Source organism: Bufo bufo, chromosome 3 (genome assembly GCF_905171765.1).
Source record: "Bufo bufo chromosome 3, aBufBuf1.1, whole genome shotgun sequence".
Lineage (NCBI taxonomy): Eukaryota > Metazoa > Chordata > Amphibia > Anura > Bufonidae > Bufo > Bufo bufo.
The window spans coordinates 224,933,544-224,952,470 of NC_053391.1; the positions used below are offsets into that span (position 1 = coordinate 224,933,544).

At 47.5% G+C, this 18,927-nt stretch overlaps 1 protein-coding gene across 1 annotated transcript in view; it reads right to left on the reverse strand.

The window, feature by feature from the left end:
* MDM4 (MDM4 regulator of p53) overlaps positions 1-18,927 on the reverse strand; it is a 74,407-nt gene that overhangs the window by 17,360 nt on the left and 38,120 nt on the right. Inside the window, exon 4 of the mRNA XM_040423990.1 lies at positions 40-173. Within this exon, the coding sequence (XP_040279924.1) occupies positions 40-173 (134 nt within the window). The remainder of the gene's footprint in view (positions 1-39; positions 174-18,927) is intronic.

The following is an 18,927-nucleotide window of genomic DNA, read 5'->3' on the forward strand; positions in this document are numbered from 1 at the left end:
TAATCATTTGAACTTATGACTCCATGTCAAGCTCATCACCTTGGGTCTTTGACAGAAAACGTTGTGATGCCCAATAGCTTCCCAAGTTCATCTGTGCCGCAGTGAACGATGTGCTGCTGCTGCTTGTCATACAGCTGCTTCACCATGATGTACTGTCCTAAAAAATGCATAACCTATGGAGACATAAAATAACAAATGTTCACACTACATCTTTACCGGATGCTTGTATACTGTACATATTATTAAGCATACTTATCTAATCTATGCATAGATGGCCAACCACAGTGCGGTTAGGACTGCATTAGACCAGCAGATGAGCATTTCAAAATCGCTTGCTCGTTAGGGGAGGAGACCGCTGCTATTACATTCACAGATCTCCTCCTCAGTATGGGGAGGAGTGATCGTTAATACCATAGTTATCCCCATACAGAATCATTATTTGCTGGCAGCAGAGTGATCAGATGGCGTGATCTGCAGCCAGCAAACGAGGATTTTAAGATGCAATTGCCAGATGAACGAGTACGTTTATCGGGTATTCAGCGGCACTATTACACGAACTATCCTACGAACACTTGGTACCAATGATCTGGCCGACCCTCGGCGGTGTAATACAGGCTTTACAGATGATAGATAAGCACTGGTTTTTTAGGACAGTACGAACAAAATTAATATGCCAAATCTCATGTACATTTAGCTTTTTTTCTTCTGCGTGGAAAGTGAACTGCCATGTAGATTTGAAATCTGCAGCATGTCAATTATTTGTGCGATTCCACACAAAAAATAATATGATAAAAGTGTGTTTTTTTATGCGAATTTCCTGCACACAAATATGAAGGGGTTATCTGCAGAACAAATATTAAAAAACACAAATGTAAGTCCTATCTGCTGTAACAGTCCGATGGCACTGGAAAGGTGGCTGTTGGGTGGGATTTGTAGTCTTTCAGCATGCACTAAAAGACTAAGACCCCATTCACATCTCTGGGTCTTGCTGACAGCTGTAGAAAATCTGTCCATGTTTCATCCATGAAGAATCTGTGTTTGGTCCATGTGTCCATTTTTTTTGGCACGGTCATTAATTTTCAGCTGAGCAGTGTCCAATATGAATTTTAAGATCACCTCTTACCAATGGTTTGTGAAAAACCTCTGACAGAACAGGGATGCCATCCTTAATGTGTCAGCAATTTTTCACAGACCCATGGACTTCAATGGGTGTGTTTGGTCCATATCACAGACCCAAGTGGTGCATGTCTTGCTGATTTTCCCACTGATGTAAACAAAACATTAAGGCCTTTTTCACACGGGCGTCATGTTTTTGGCCCGGATAAGATGCGGGTGCATTGCGGGAAAATGTGCGATTTTTCCGCACGAGTGCAAAACATTGTAATGCGTTTTGCACACGCGTGAGAACTCGGCATGTTTGGTACCCAGACTTCTTCCCAGAAGTTCAGGTTTGGGTTAGGTGTTGTGTAGATTTTATTATTTTCCCTTATAACATGGTTATGAGGGAAAAACAAGATTTTTGTATAACTTACCAGTAAAATCTCTTTCTCGCTCTTTCCTTCGGGGACACAGAAGACCTTGGGTATAGCTCATCTCCCTAGGAGGCGTGACACTAAGTGAAGACTGTTAAGCCCCTCCTCCACAGCTATACCCTCAGCCTGGAGAGAGAGACTGCCAGTTGCGTGTCCAAGTAGTGAGAAAAGGCAAAGTCCAAAAAGTGGAACCAACAAGCCAACTACCCAAAGGGTAAAACAAACTCTGAAACAGTCAGAGAAGAACAAAGAATGGGTGGGTGCTGTGTCCCCCAAGGAAAGAGCGAGAAAGAGATTTTACTGGTAAGTTATACAAAAATCTGGTTGTTTTCTCGCCCAGTTTCCTTGGGGGACACAGAAGACCTTGGGACGTTCAAAAGCAGTCCAAAAGGGGAGGGACCACAGCACCAAGGCGAAGCACCCGAAGGCATCAAAAAACCGCCGCCTGCAGACCAGGCGGCCCAAGGCAGCATACGCCGAAGCCCGAGTATGCACCCTGTAGAACTCGGTAAGGTGTGCAAGGAAGACCAGTGACCGCCTTGCACAAATGCATGGCCGAAGCCTAATGCCTCCGGCCCAGGAAAAACCGACAGCTCTGGCAAAATGAATGGTGACACCAAAAGCAGAACCCTGCCCTTGGTGCGGCAACCACAGCAAGAGCCACTCTGAGAAAGCGTCGGAAAGCCACCCTGGAGGCAGTCAACCTTTTGCGCGGACCTCCTGGAAACACAAGAGACCGAACGTCGACAAGAGTCGGAGATCTCCAAGTAAAAACTGCAAGGCCCAAACAACGTCCAAATCGGTGAAGTGTCCGTTCCCGGGGGTGGGAAGGGGAGGACGACTGCCTCAATGAAATGAAGGACAAACACCACCTTCAGAAGGAATGAAGAGACGGAATGGAGAACAGCCCTGTCCTGGGGAAAGACAGAAGGCTCGGAACAAGAAGGGCCGCCACTCAGGCACCAGTCAGAGACACGATGGCTACAGAAACCCAACCGTACAGGACAGAAGAAGGAGTAGAGAGAACTTCTGTAACGGCTCCAAGGAAAAATTGGAGCGCCAAGAGCCCAGTATGTAGTTCCCAGGACGGTACCGGAGGGCAGTACAAAGGAACCCAAGAGCCGCTCCATGGAAGAAGTTCCTGACAGGCCCAGAGGGTCGGGGAACGCTGAAAGAGGAAGGACAGGAACGACACTTGATACTTCAAGCAACAGAGTCCCAGCCCCAGGTCCAGGCTGGACTGGAGAAAGACAGAACCATGGAGAGAGAAAGGCAGAGTGGGGGAACGCCCAGCTTCCCACAGAACCCCAGGTAAAGCCCTAAGTCCTACCACAGATCCTGGACGAAAACTCGGCTAGAAGCGAACACTAGCGAGCCCACTAGAGTCGCCTGGGCAAGCGGGCGAAAACCCAATGATCAGTAACACGGGCAGAACGGTCGGTAGAACTGGTCCCGTCGGCCCCGAGCAAAGTTGTCCCGTATCCACCCGGAGTGGGGGAGCAGACGGACAGGAACCGAAGGGTCCGCCCAGCAACCGCCCGATGCCAGGACAAGACAGGCTAAAGCCCAAGCCGATGTAGCCACCACAGGAAGACGGACTAAATGGTAGTCCTCCCAAGTTACCGAGAAGGTAAATCCATAGCAGAAACATTGCCTAGAATGGAAAAAACGCAATCTGCACCCAGCGGGAGGACAGAACGCGGTAGACCCGTTAGATAGGCACACAGCTAGTACAGTCAGTGTGGACAAGGGGGACAGTACGAGGCCAAAAGGAACACCAGAACCATCCACATGAACAACCATGCTCTTCCCAGAGGGGAGGGCAGAGAAGGAACATCCTCTGAAGCGTGGCCGGAACAGAAGCCACATCGGAGAGATCCGTACCGAGTGGGAGCCAAACAGAACCGGCGAGAAAAGGCAGTCGAGACAGAGGCCGGCATAACACCCTCCAAAAGAAAGGAGGAGTGGGCAACAGAGAAGCCATAGGACAGCTCAAAAGCAGAACCCCGCCCGGTTCACCGCCTTGCAGAAGGCGAATACCCTGAAGAACTCAAGGTGGAGGTCCTCCGGACCTGGGTAAGCGAGCACCCAAGAGAAGTTGGGTGACTTTCCCAAGAAGAGCGGCCCGAACCTGGTAGGAGGAAATAGTAGTAGGCGAGGGGACCGTAGTCCCGCCAGAGCCAACATAGAATGCGAAGGGCGCTGCAGACAGCACTCTCGACCATGTGACCACTAGCGCAGGGAAACAATGCTGCAGGAAGACGAATGGGTACGTATCTAGGAACCACGAACACTCCCCGGCGGAAGGGCCAACGAAATGAATGAGCACCGCCCAGCTCGGAGCAGTAGCGAGCAGGTAGAGGCCGTCTACTTATATATAAGGAATTCATTTATTGTTTGTTGGACAACACCTTAGGCTTACACAGGTGGACAGAATGATCTCTTTAGAGAATAGTGCAAGGCTTGCTGCAAACACCGTCTCCCAAGATAAAAAAATAATAATATGTCGCAGGAGGAAAGGAGGCATACGTACGAGTAGCCCCGTAAGCAGTGAGAAGGCCAACCCACCTACGGGACGAGAAGGTATACACGGCCCAAACAACGCACAAGAACGTCCGCTCACTGCAAAAATATCACTCAGCGAAGAAGGCCAGCCAGAGTGCCACAGTATCTACGGAAGTGCAAAGTGCAAACTGAAAAAGAGTTATGCACAAGACTAGTATGGTATGCGATGGAATGCAAAACTGACCGCCCGAAAGGGGGGAAATGTACCTGGCAAATTGGAGTCGGCAAGGGTGCAAAAGCCCGCCCCAAAAAAGGAGGGAATGCCCAAGGCCGTACCTACGTCAGAGAAGTAGGGCATACCATACTTCGCCCCGAAGGGCGCCATGCACATAGCCACACAGTATCCAGCAGGAATGCAGGAGGTCCACCTAGTGAAAGGGGGACATGCACAGGGCTATCCTAGCATTAAGTGAGTGTGCAACAATTCACCCAACACCGAAACTTCGTGAGAGTGTAACTACTCCCAATGAAGGGGAACATGTGCAAGTCCAATACGGCACATACAAGGACAGCCTTGAATCTCGTGAGCGTGCAAAATTCCGCCCATGGAATGAGGGGTGGTCACGCACAAGGCCAGCACGGTATCCAATGGGAGCGCAAGCGTTCCACCCATGTTAGAGGGCCATGCTCAAGGCCAGCAACGTATCCGGTGAGAGTGTAGTATGCCGCCCAGAAAAGGGGGGGGGGGGGGGGGGTCATGCACATGGCCAGCATCGCATCCAGGGAGAGTGCGATCAGTCGGTGAGAATGTGTGTATGTCACCTGAAGGAGGCATGCCCATGGCCGGCAGCGAATCCAGTGAGAGTGCGTACACCGCCCACGGAAGAGGGGTCATGCATAAGGCCGGCAGCGGATCCAGTGAGAGTGCAAGCACCCCGCCATGTATGGGGTTCATGCACATGGCCAACAACGTACCGGCGAGAGAACATCACCGACCGAGGGAGTGTATGTATGCCGCCACAGGGAAGGAGGCATGCCCAAGGCCGGCAGCGAATCCAATGAGAGTGCATCATACCACCTATGGAAAGTGGTCATGCACATGGCTGGCAATGAATCCAGTGAGAGTGCCGAATGCCGTCCACGGAAGGGAGTCATGCCTATGGGCGTCAGCGAATCCAGAGAGTGCAGCGTTCCGCCTATGGAAGGGGGTCACGCACATGATCGGCAACGAATCCAGTGAGAGTGCAGCGTTCCACCAATGGAAGGGGATTGTGCACATGGCCAGCACCGTATCTGGTGAAAGTGCAGTATTCCGCCTAAGAAAGGGGGTCATGCACAGATCGCAACGAATCTAGTGAGAGTGTAGCGTTCCGCCTATGGAAGGAGGTCGTGCACATGGCCAGCACCGTATCCGGTGAAACTGCAGTAGTCCGCCAATGAAAGGGGGATCATGCACAAGGCCAACCCGCAGCCAGGGAGAGTACAGTATCCCGCCCAGGAGGGGGGTCCTGCACATGGCAGGCACCATAACTGGAGAGGGTGACGAATGCTGCCTACAGAAAGGGCCGCATGCACTTGACCAGCGCCGTATCGTGAGAGAGGGCAAGTAACCGCCTAGAAGGGTAAAATGACCCTGGCAGCGCCGCAGCCGGGGAGCGCGACATGCCGCCTAAGGAAGGGGGGCATGTACTGACATGAGGCTGCAGCGTCCTGCGCAGCCCACAAGTTATATATAACATATATATGACAGCCTCACTGAGGCAGAAAGGGGAGCCACCTACAGGGGCACGGGGGGGGGGGGGGCGGGGGATCTGGCAGCCATACAGGCCCATCTGAAGCCGGCCTGTACCCAATGTACCCAAAGGGTTAAACAGGGATCCGGCCTGGAGGGCGGCACTGCGATCCCCTGGGGGCAGCCATACAGGCCCATCTGAAGCCGGCCTGTACCGCGGCGCTGCGATCCCCTGGGGGCACCCATACAGGCCCATCTGAAGCCGGCCTGTACCCAAAGGGTTAACAGGGATCCGGCCTGGAGGGCGGCGCTGCGATCCCCTGGGGGCGGGGGAACCTCCCGGCGGGAAGAATTCCCGCCTGGAGAAGTTCCAGCCCCCTCCAACAGAGGCCGGAATTTTGCGGCCTAGTAACTGTAGGCCGTGAAGCCGGGGCCTAAATTTTTAGGGGCGCCTGGCTGACCTGGGGCCGCACAGTATTCAAGTACCGGCCGGGGAACGAAGCGGCGCATGCACATGCCGGCCGCGTTTGCCCACCCCGCGGGCCGGAAGAGCCGGGGACCCGGATAGAGCGCCGGGATCGCGGCCGCAAAGCCTGCGGTGCCCGGCCGACCGGAATGTTCCGACGGTCGGCCTGGGGCTGTTGAAGCATAGCGCTCATATTGCAGGCCGCGGGTGCCCACCCCGCTGCCCGGAAGCGAGGACCCTGCGCTCGGCAGCCATTTTACCCATGGAGCGGGCCCTGGCTTATAACAGCGCACCATGTGGCCGACAGCCACAACCACCTTGCCCTTGGGCCGATGCCCGTGAGGGCAGAGGAGGGTCAGGGGCAGCAAGGCTCTGGCCCTGAAGCAGTAGCCGGTAAGAGGGAGAGGGACCCTGAGACCGGGTGCCTGTGAGGGTGGGACGCCTGCATAACCCCTCCGTCAGGGGCAGCTAGTTGCGGACCTCTGCAGCTCCCCAGGCATTCTTCTTGTAGGGAGAAGGGTGCCAATGACCTATGGAGGCCAGGAGAGAGGGAGCAGAATGTCGCCCCCTGCGGCAGCCCAGGGGCCAGCCTAGGTCTAGCAGGGACAGAAGGGTCCGCAGGCCCAGTATAGGGTCAGGCACGCAGGAGACCGGGGGGGACGGGGACGTAGGGCTGGAGAAGCCAATCTCTCACCATAGTCGTCTTCACCCTCGGTCCGTTCCAGCAGGGTCGCCCCTTCAGCTACTGGCACCGTAGTGGCAGGACGCTGGAAGAGGGACTTAGCGTGCGGGCGACCCTTGCGCTGGCAGGATGTAGGGGAGCTGGGCTGCCCTGATCCACCTTGCCTTCTGTGGGGGAGGCAGCAGTGCGGGTGACCGGCACTGGCGCAGCTCAACCCCGGGAGAAACAGAGAGGTCTATTGCGTCTCTGTTGTCCCTGATGATCTGGAACAAAAAGAAAAGAAAAAAGTAAAAATCTAAAATTTAAACAAGGAGAAAACAGCCCTGCAGAGCAGGGAGTGTCTTGCCTCCTTGGACACTAAGCAAAAACTGGCAGTCTCTCTCTCCAGGCTGAGGGTATAGCTGTGGAGGAGGGGCTTAACAGTCTTCACTTAGTGTCACGCCTCCTAGGGAGATGAGCTATACCCAAGGTCTTCTGTGTCCCCCAAGGAAACTGGGCGAGAAATAGCATTCTGAATACAGAATGCTTAGTACAATAGGGCTGGAGGGGTTTAAAAAAAAAAAAAAATTAATAATAATAAAACTCACCTTACTTAAATCCACTTGCTCGCGCAGCCCGGCTTCTCTTCTGTCTTCTTTGATGAATAGAACCTTTGATGACGTCACTGCGCTGATCACATGATCCATCACCATGGTGATGGATCATGTGACGGACCATGTGATGAGCGCAGTGATGTCACCACAGGTCCTTTTCCTGTGCACAGCAAAGAAGAAGACAGAAGAGAAGCCGGGCTGCGCGAGCAAGTGGATTAAGGAGAGTTAAATTATTATTTTTTAACCCCTCCAGCATTATTGTACTATGCATTCTGTATTAAGAATGCTATTATTTTCCCTTATAACCATGTTATAAGGGAAAATAATAAAGATCGGGTCCCCATCCCGATCGTCTCCTAGCAACCGTGCGTGAAAATCGCACCGCATCCGCACTTGCTTGCGCATTTTCACAGAGCCCAATTCACTTCTATGGGGCCTGCGTTGCGTGGAAAAACGCACAAAGAGGAGCATGCTGCGATTTTCACGCAACGCACAAGTGATGCGTAAAAATCACCGCTCATGTGCACAGCCCCATTGAAATGAATGGGTCCGGATTCAGTGCGGGTGCAATGCGTTCACCTCACACATTGCACCCGCGTGGAAATCTCGCCCGTGTGAAAGGGGCCTAAGGGTCCATTCACACAACCGTAATATTTTTGCAAATCCATTCATTTTAATGGGGCTACTAAAGATGTGGACAGCACACCGCGTACTGTCCGCATCCGCACTTCAGTTCTGCAGCCCTGCAAAAAAATCTAGAACACGTCCTATTCTTGTCCATTTTGCTGACAAGAATAGGCATTTCTATCATAGGGCAGGACCCTCCAATCTGCAAAATAAAGAACGCCGGTATCCATGTTTTGCGGATCTGCAATTTGAGGTTCGCAAAAACTGATACGGCCAAGTGAATGGAGCCTAAAAGTAAAGGGGAACATGTGCTGTCCACAGAACATGGACAGCACACATCTGTGAACAATGCCTTGGGCAAACATGCCTATTGAAGTCTATGGGTCCATGAAAAACCTATGACAATACAGAAGGCATCCCTGTTCTGTCAACCATTTTTCACTGACCATTGTTTTCAGCGAAGCAGCGTCAGAATATGATCTTTCATCAGTCCTGGGAAACAAGATGAACATTTTCTACACAATATCCATAAAGAGATGAACTAAAAAAAATAAATAAAAATGAACCCAGCCCAGCAAGCGGTTAAACACTGCTAAATGCTTTGTTGCCTTTATTCCTGCCCAGCACCAATTGCAGATAAATATGTTATTAAAATGCATAAGTGTTTTAAATAAGTCAAAAAGCTGCCGACGGCACCGACATAGTAGGAATGAAAGCGCAGTATATTTAGAACCTTGCTGACAGGACCGCTCTGTCTGCAACCTTCACTTGCTGGTTTCTTTTATATAGTTTTCCATTTTTATTTTTATTTTAATCTTCTGCAAACTTTGCATTAAGACCCGAGCCAGCGACATCTAAGATAAATCACATGGATTAGTTGTCACCGCAATAAATCTGCTGTTTAAATTCATTTTGTCGGGGATTAGAACGGTTGATTGTGAGGAGATTGCTTTCTCCATACAAAGTGCTAATCAAGCACATCTTATTCAAAAGCATTTAAAGGGAACCCGTCATCAACGTTATGCTGCCCATACTAACAGCATCATAAAGTAGAGACAGGTTGCCGAGAACCAACATCACAATCATTGCAGACTAGGCCTGGAAAAGAGTCCTGGCCACCTGAGAAGAGTCCTGGTTATTCATGAATTCCTGCCCACCTGCTGATTACTGACATTCTTCTACCTAGTTTTCTCCCTTTCTGTCTAGGAGAGAACTGCCAATCATCAGCAGATGGTGAGAGAGCAGGAGATGATGAATAACCATGACTCTTCTCAGGTAGATCTGACTCTTCTCAAGGCCTGGGCTGTAATGATTATGATGCTGGTTCTCAGCAACCACTTACTTTTAGCTCATGAGTGACACACCACTGAAATTAGCATTTCTGTCACTATTTTATACTGCCTTCAGTGAGGTCAGCATAAAGTTGATTACAGGTTCCCTTTAAAGGTCAAAGACCGCCGTTCCTTGGGAAATTATCTGAAGAACCCCACTACATCGTAGCTGCTAGAACTTTAAGGTGCTTATACACCTCCAGGAGCAGCTCTTGCCCCTTACTTCCCCCACACATGCTCAGTTCAGCCGAGCATGTATGTGTTTTGAATGGGAAGAGAGGAGAAAACCGTTGCCAGACAATAGTCATCTGTCAGGAAAGTCAAGAGATCCCTTCAAAAATGGCAGGTTCAGCCAACAATACACTAATTACATGGGGGCCTTTAGGAGATCTCTTCTTTGGTTCAATCTTACCAGTGTAAACTAATCTGGAGCAAACTTCCCTTTAAATAGAGAGTCCTCTGGTACTATAATCATTAAGAATATTGCGATGACCTTACACACTAGATCAATATAGAATACACCCAACTCTCCTCTGACGGCAGAGGTTGGAGAAAAGAATTTTAACATGCACAACCCTTTTGTTCTCAATGGAGAGAAGACGCTGCCATACACCTCTGGTAGTAGCCTATTCCCCCGTCCCTATGGAGAACATGTGCTGTCACCTCTGCTGACATGTTTGTTTTATTAACTACTTGAATTTCAGATGCCTAGTGATTGTGGAGAAGCTTTTCCTAGAACTCTATGCTGTTCCGTTCCTCAGTTATTGCTACTAGAAGTTTATTAATGAATCAGGAAGGGGGGGGGGGGGGGTGTCCCTGCACAGTCTGACACCATTCAGTCAGTGCTGCCAGTGCAGTCACACCCTGGTGCAGCACCCTTGCCCCAATTGGTAGCACCCAGTAGTGATATATGAGGAACGAAACCACATACAATTGTTTGAAAAGAGGCTCCAGAATAGCTACTGAATAAAATTATCAGTATATCAGTCACATCACAAGTGGTGACAGGCTTCCTTCAAGTATCCAAGTGACAATAGTAAACTACATTCAGGCACCACTTTGCCTTGCCCAGGGTTTTTAGATAAAAGGGCTAGAAAAACAAAACAGCCTTTGGCCTGGGTGAAGGAAAGCCCATCTACGGCTCTTCATACAGACGAGGAGGAGCGCCATCATCTTCTGATCTACCCACTCATCATTCAATACAAGTATTTATCGCAGATGGAACTCGGCTCTTTTCTTCTTAAGAGTGATTTCACATACGGTAACAGTTCTCTACACTCACATGCACCATACATTCAGAATAACCTCAGGTTACACATGCTTTGTCAAGGCTGTAACCTCTGAGCAATTTAGTTCAGTCTATTTGCCCACCAGAACTGCTTTGATATGAAAAGCCCTTAACGGGCAACTGACCACATACCACTACACCAAATGATCGGTAGCTGTCCACCCGCGCTTGTATGTCGCCTCTTGCACCTCCATGTGTTGTATGTTTTTTTAAAATCAGAATCATTTTTATCGTTTAATAAAAAGTTAAGAAAATAGGATCTTTGTTATTGTATACAAAGCTTTGTCAGTCTATCAAGTTTCCAACAACATAATGGACTCATCACTATAGTAACATTGAGTCGGCGTAATATAAGTTACATAGACAGAAACTTGATATTATAGAGATAGAGGATGGTACAAAAATAATGCTAAATAACTTAAAAAGGATAACTTTTTTTTTATTGGAGTATTTGATTGTGGTGATTAATATCACCTTGGTGGCCCTATTTCAACTTTTCACTGTGTATTCAATTACCCCTTAATTCCACATTTTTGTTCCCTGTACTGCCTACTTTTCCCTGTTTCCTAAAATAGGGTTGCTAGGCATGGTCCGTCTATCTGTTGAAGGACGGAGGACGCAGAAGCAGGCAGCGTGCAAGGTCAGATTACTGACAGCCATGGATTGTAAGTAAATGATTAAAGCCAGGTCCTCCCCAGCAGCTGATAACAGTGCCTGGGCTGTGTGCACTTCTCCCTGACCCTGCGCTTGGCAGACGCTCCCTCACTCAGCAGAGCTGGACAATGCAGAGTTGAAGCAGCGCAGAACAGGGAAGGGAGATCTGCCATCTGCTCAGTGTATAAATGAAAGCATGTGGTAAGAGGACCCCTTTGTGCTGCAGGAGATTAACCCTTTAGGGGGGGGAGGGCTCTGGTTACTGACACTTTTGGGGGGCTATTGTACTGGCTAGTGAGGGCAGGTGGGATTAGCCTCAGGGTGAGGGCAGTGGCGGCCATCTTAACTGACTAGTGAAATTGCAGTTTTATGCAGACTGGTTGCTAAGAGCTGAATCTTATTAAATATGGGGTAAGTCAGTCTAATAGTAACTGATTCTGGAATATCATGTTATTAGAAACTACATATATGAAAATTGAAATTAGGGTCTAAAATGTGACAGTTATCCTTTAACATCCTACCAACCTCCCCCCCCCCACCCCTTCCTCGATCCTGCAGAGAGATAATTACATCATTTTTATTTATTAATCATATCTCAAAAAGGCCATTTCAATAAGAACTGATACTAAAGCGAGTATGCGACCTTCCCCAGTAGACCGCTTGTGTTAAGGTAAGTGGCCCAGTAGGGATTGTTGCCCTCTTATGCAATCTCTTGTCAGTGCTAATGAAGCCAAATTCCCAGCTTCCAACCAGCCCTTCCAGCCCTATTGACAGGAATTTGTTTGGACATTTTCTCTTGACAAAACCCTCTTTCGAGGCGTAAAACTATACTCAGCCTATTTATATATTCCTGTGTGTTGGGTGGATTTCCCCGTATCCAATGTTTAGCAATTAAAACCCTCGCCTGAAACAGCATTCTGTGAATACAGAGACGTTTTGTCGTCTATTCATGGAGAATTCAGTATACCCAATACACAGACTCTGGGATCATTAGGTAATCTTATCTGAGTCGTTACGGCTATGATTTCACGTATATCTTTCCAATATTTTCCCAATTTTTGGCAATTCCAAACCATAAGAAGCAATGTCGCTTCTGTTTTGGGGTTCTATACACTCTGTATTAAATATAGCTGAGACAGTCTCTGAGATTCGTTCTGTGTAAGACTAGTAGTTAAAGCCAGAACGTCATTCAATTGTTCTTGAGATATTGTCCCCACATCCTCTTCCCATTTTCCTTTTACCACCAATGGGGTTGAGGGGGCATTGGCGTCAAGTATAAATTTATATAGTCGGGATATCAGGCCTTTGGCGGACCTGCCCTCCAGTAACTTTTACCACAGGAGGTTTTTGGGTAGGCCAAACTCTTCCTGAAGCTGGGTAAAAGTTTTAAACCCTCCATGTGATTGAATTTGGCCCAGAAACCATATTCCCCTCTCCTCCCATGGGGAAAAAAAGCCTTCTAGCCTAAATATTTCTGGTAATTTGGGGTATCGCCATAATGGCGTATTATCGCTAAAATCTGTTAGATTTGCCAATTCCTTGAATTTTGACCAGACTTTGGATATAAGGTCGATTTTGGGAAGTTTCCTACCAAGAGGGTGTTGCCTACTCTTTTCCACCGAGGCATAGAAAAAAAATGCGTATTGTTGCACAACAAAAATTAAAGTCTTATCTTGTGGTGGTGCCAGCCGTGTTGGGAGCCAGTCAGAAGTTCCCCCTTGGATGCGTCATATAGAAGAAACCGCAGCACTCTCCTGTCTTCAATTCAGTGGAATTTATTTCACCAGCAAAAAAAATGCAACGTTTCGACCGTAAAGGTCTTTCTCAAGCAAGACCTTGCTTGAGAAGGACCTGTACGGTCGAAACGTCGCATTTTTTTTTGCTGGTGAAATAAATTCCACTGAATTGAAGACAGGAGAGTGCTGCGGTTTCTTCTATATGACTTTTCCACCGAGGCAATAGGTGCTTTTTGTTTCATACTTAAGCAACAATATCAGCCGAGGAGTCTAGATCACGGGTGTCAAACAAACACAAGGCCCGCGGGCCGAATCTGGCCCGCCAGACCTCGTCATGTGGCCCGCGCAGCCGCCACCGGCCGCCAGCCTTCACCTTTTATTCTTGCTTCTTTTTTTTTTTGACACAAGAAAGCCGCCTCTTCAGCGCATGCATGGCAGCCTACAAGCCAGAGAACGTCTGCCCTCTAGCGGCGCCGGCCGTTCTACACAGGAAATAATTGTACCGTATATCCTAATTGCTTGTGTAGAATGCAGGCAGGCCGGGCGGGCGGCAGCGTAACTCCCTGATGTCACGTGCCTGCACCGCCTCCTTTATGAATGAAGCAGGCGGCGCAGGCAAGTGACGTCAGTGAGTGACGCACCGCCCGCCCGTCCTGCCTGCATTATACACAAGCAATTAGGATATACGGTACAATTAGGAGTGAGGGGGGCATGTTTAATAACTTAATTCAATAATACATTTTATATTTGTATACTGGGGCGGGTTTACACGGAATCTGTGGATGGCACAGTTAAGGGGTGGGGGGTCTGTGGATGGCACATATATAACACTGCCAGCCACAGATCCCCCCCTGTAACAGTGTCCGTCATCCACAGATCCCCCCATAACAGTGTCCGTCATCCACAGATGTTTAAAAAAAATAAAAAAAATACTGTCTGTTACCAAAAATCATTTTTCAATAAATTGTACAATAATTGTACATTTGAATATCTACTTGCCATTATTCCGACTATGTTTCTGCTTTCAGAGCTAGTTATTACTTACATTATTACAAAAAACAGTAATAATTGAATGCAGTGACAATAATTTATGATAAAGAGTGGACACATAGTCCTACAGATACAACCGGCCCTTTGAGGGTGACCAAACTGCTGATGCGGCCCCCGATGAATTTGAGTTTGACACCCCTGGTCTAGATCAACTGTTCTAATCCACCCTCTGACATGTTGCAGTTGTGCAGCTATAAAGTAGGACCATGGGTTCAGAAAGGACAAGCTGCCCTCTTCCTTACTTTTTTGGAGTGTCTCTATGCGAATTCTCAGTTGCTTTTTTTCAGATCAGCAATCTAAAAATCCCCAGAATTTTGTAGAATATCCTGTGTGGGGCCCATACCGGCAAGTTGGGTAATTAGCGTGGCATAAATATCATTTTAAGTAGATTTACAGAGGCCAATTACCGTAAGGGGCGGCTTACACCAAACATAAGTTTTGACTACAAATTTAGCAATTAGTGGCTATAAATTCTGTTTTATCTATTTGGCTGGTATTGATGTCATCACACCTAAGTATTTGAAGTGAGTGGTCAGGTGCAGGGGTATACGGGTGAGGTCTAATTAAGGTGGGGTAGGATCCAGTGGGAGAATTCTTAACCCAGAATATTTCCCAAAATCAACAATCTCCTTCATTACGGGGTCTATGGACTTCTGTTGATCTCCCACGTATAATAATAAATCGTCTGCATATAACGAGACTTTCCTCCCGGGGGCCTACTGGAAATCCTTTCCAATGTGGGAGTTATGTAGAAGACAGGCCAGAGGCTCAATTGCTATCGCAAATAACAGGGGGGACAAGGGGCAACCCTGTCGTGTACCCATGTGTGAAGGGAAGTGATCGGAAAGAATCCCATTCGCTCTAATCCTTGCTAGAGGGGAGTTATATAGTAATTTGACACAGGAGACAAAACCCCACCCAAATCCCATGACCTCCAAGACATCCCACAGGTATTCTGTCGAAAGCCTTGGCAGCGTCCAAGGATATTGCGCGACATCCCCCAGTATTTAACAGTCTCTGGAGATTCAAAAACGGTCGACAGAGATTATTGGCCTTGCTCCTATCTGGCATGAAGCCAGCCTAATCCTTATGTATCAAAGGAGTAATTACCTTATTAAGCCGAGTGGCCAGTATTTTAGCTAGCAATTTCACATCATTTGATAGAAGAGAAATGGGTCTGTAGGAGTCAGCTCTAACTGGGTCCTTGTTGGGGTTCGGAATAACCACTATCGCCTCCCTCATAGATGCAGGTAATTTTCCAATTTGTAGCACATCATTAAAAGGTCTCCAGAAGATGTGGGAGGAGACAGTAACGGTATTGTTTAAAAAAATTCCCCCAGTAGTCCGTCCGATCCCAGGGCCTTTTCATTGGGGAGAGAACCTAAAGCCACTTCAAGTTCCTCCAAAGTAAGGGGTTATTCCAGGTACCTCCATGTGTATGTCAATCCTAGGAAAATAGTCTTTTTATATGTAATTTACCCCCCTACGTGCAACAAGGGTAGTGCCGTTGCACCCAGAGGCCCCACCCCATATTCTATGCTACGCCCCTCACCACTGTGATGGACCGACCAAGGTGTCCCTGAAGTTTTGCGGGATTGTGCTTTGTACGTGAAAGGGATGGAGACAGCTGGGCAATCTACACTGCTCATGTACAGAGTGTGGTCCCGTTAGACTACACGAATTGGCTGGTATATCACAGCAGTGGGGACGCACATAGAAGACGGCAGTGGGAGTATCTGGGTGCAACAGCACCGCCCTCGTTGCTCCTATGGGGTAATTTACATATTGTAACTTTTTTCCCCCCTAGAATTGATGGAGATGCCAGACTCTGCTTACAGATAGACAGCTGCCAAGCATTTGACAGTGGCATGTGGTGACAGATGCCCTTTAAACTGTTTTACCTGTAGCCTAAGTTACTGTGTCCATAGAAAACCAAAGTGGTTAGTATTTAGTCTATAATCTCTCACACTGGCAGTTCTCTGGAAGCTAGTGGTGGAGAACTATGGGGGGCATTTATCAAACTGGTGTAAAGTAAAACTTGCTTGGTTGCTCAAAGCAACCAATCAGATTCCACCTTTCATTTTGGACAGCTTCCTTTGGAAAATGAAAGGCTTCCTTTTAAGCCCTTCTGTGATTGGTTTCTATGGGCAACTAAGCTAGTTCTACTTTACACCAGTTTGATAAATGACCCCCTATGTCTCCTATGAACACAGAAGAGTGACTTCTAGTCCCAAAAGGTGGGACCCGCACCTATCTGACATTGGGGGCACATCCTAGTAATATGCCACCAATGTCAGCGGTGAGGAGAGCCTTATAGTTAACACTTTCAGTTAACTTTTTATTCAGTTTTATTTTTTGGGAGGCAGGAGGAACAAACAGCAATTCTAGCATTTAGGTGCCTAGATTAGTTATCCCATACCCTGTGGATAGGGGGTCACTTTAACCCCTTAAAGTACCATTTCAGTGTTAAGTACTACAGAACTTGATTTGTTTAGTGCTGTCGCATTCAGATTTTTAAATTTTGTTTTCCCTATTTTACCCAGTTTGGTTTTTGTGGGATAGCCATTTTTAGTGTCACCAATTTTAGGGACTGTCATTTAAATAAGTAGGGGAGGCCTGGCGGCATTACTGGAGGATTGCTGGTGTTTCAAATGGAGTGCCCTGCCACTAAAATCCTTATTTGCATAAAAAGTAGTATTTAAATCAGGCTTAGCGGACCAGATTCCCATTCATGGCAGTATGCTTAGGCTGAAACCAACTTTGGAAGTGACAGACTCCCTTTAACATTGCTCATCATTTTATCCTCCAATGATCATTTTCAGTCAGAAGAACCATTTCCTACTGTGTTTAGTGCGGACCCGGCACGGTCGAAACTGCAGTGTCAGGACATGGGCAAGATAATTCTAAGTATTGCTATTATTTTTCATCAAGTGCAGCCCCAGGAAAAGGTTTTTCTTTGTGCTGGAATATCCCTTTAAAAAAGGAGCTCTCTGGACATTTCAGCTAATCCGTAGCTGACACTAATGTGCGGAAAGAAGATCTTTCAGCTCGTACTTGCCCATCCCTCGCTTTGCCGATTTCCCCGTCTCCGCCGCACGGACAGGCTGCGGGCTCTTCCATCAATATTTTTCTATTCAGCTGCATAGTAGTAAATGCAAGTTTTTTTTGTTTGTTTTTTCCTACACTTAAACCCTTCCTATAATGTCTATTAGAATTCTTGCCTGGAACGTACGGGGTCTGGGGGATAGAAGACAGGCGGTTTTTGATCTGACACGGATTCATCTCCCAGCAATAGTATGTTTGTTGGAAACGCATCTCACTGGGGAGACCTCCAGGGCGGTCAACAGGGGATGGGCTGCGCACACGCATCACTCTACTTTTTCTAGTTATCCTAGGGGTGTTACTGTTTTTATACATAGAACGATTGATTTCGTGTGCGAGGCATCCTCAGTCGACCAGCAGGGGAGATTTGTCTTTCTATACTGCAGGTTGATGGGGAAAATATGCATTTTGGCCTTTGTCTATATTCCACCGCCATTCTCTTTCTCAGTCCTCAACTCTCTGCTATCATTCATGGATAAATGGCCAGAGTGTCCAACATTGATTATTGGCGATTTTAATTGTGTTATTGATCCTGTATGGGATAGGGTGTCCACGAGTGTCAAGGGTGATAATCCTGTTCAGGGGTCTCCCTTGGCACGGTTTTGTTCTGAGGCTGGGTTTGAGGATGTCTGGGGATATTTAGGTCAGGGGAAAAGGGCCTTTTCATGCATCAGTAAAGCAGGTAAATCTATGTCTAGAATAGACCTTGCCCTAATAAATAGAAAATATGTAAGACTTGTAAACCGAATGAGATATGAAACAAGGTCATTCTCGGACCATCTGCCGTTACTTCTTGAATTTTGTTTGACCCAGGAGAGACGCTTCCAGAGACCCCCATTCAGATTAAACCCCTATTGGCTATCAGTAATAAAGAAACACGATACAGTCCAAAATGAAATTCGATTCTGGGAAAATTATGGCTCAGCAAAAATCCAGGTGGTATGGGACACTTTTAAGGCCTATATGAGGGGTATAATGGTCAGTAATATTGCGAACCTCAGAAAGGAGTACGGGAAAAAACAGAAAAACTTAGAAGAATTTGCATCCTTAGCTACACAATCCTTCTACACAAATAAGACGGAGGAGAATAGGGAAAATATGCAAAAGACCACACAAGCATATTCGAACTTTTTGCTGGACAAGGCCCAACAAAGCTTATTTTTTAATGGGCAAAAATACTTTACAGAGTCAGGGCGATCTGGAAAACTTCCATCTAGAGTGATCTCGAGTCAAGAAACCAAAAAATATATAGATAATGTCCGACTGGCCAATGGTAGGACGGTTAGTGGACAAGGTCCTGTAGAGAAAGCTTTCTTGGACTATTTTCTAGATCTTTATAAAGCTGAACCTAAGATTACAGATGAAATGATGGATTCTTATCTCGATGGCATTGCTTTCCCAACTATTACTGAGGCTCAAAAGAAAGCACTTGAGGTAGAGTTTGATTCAGGAACTTGAGGGGGCAATTAAATTATGCTCGGCCAATTCTACCCCCGGTTCAGATGGACTCCCATATGAATTCTATAGTAAATACAAGGAGTTTATGCTCCCTAGACTGTTGGGGGTCTTTACTGAATCGGTGGAGGATGGGAAATTGCCAGACTCAATGATGGAAGCTGTAATAATATT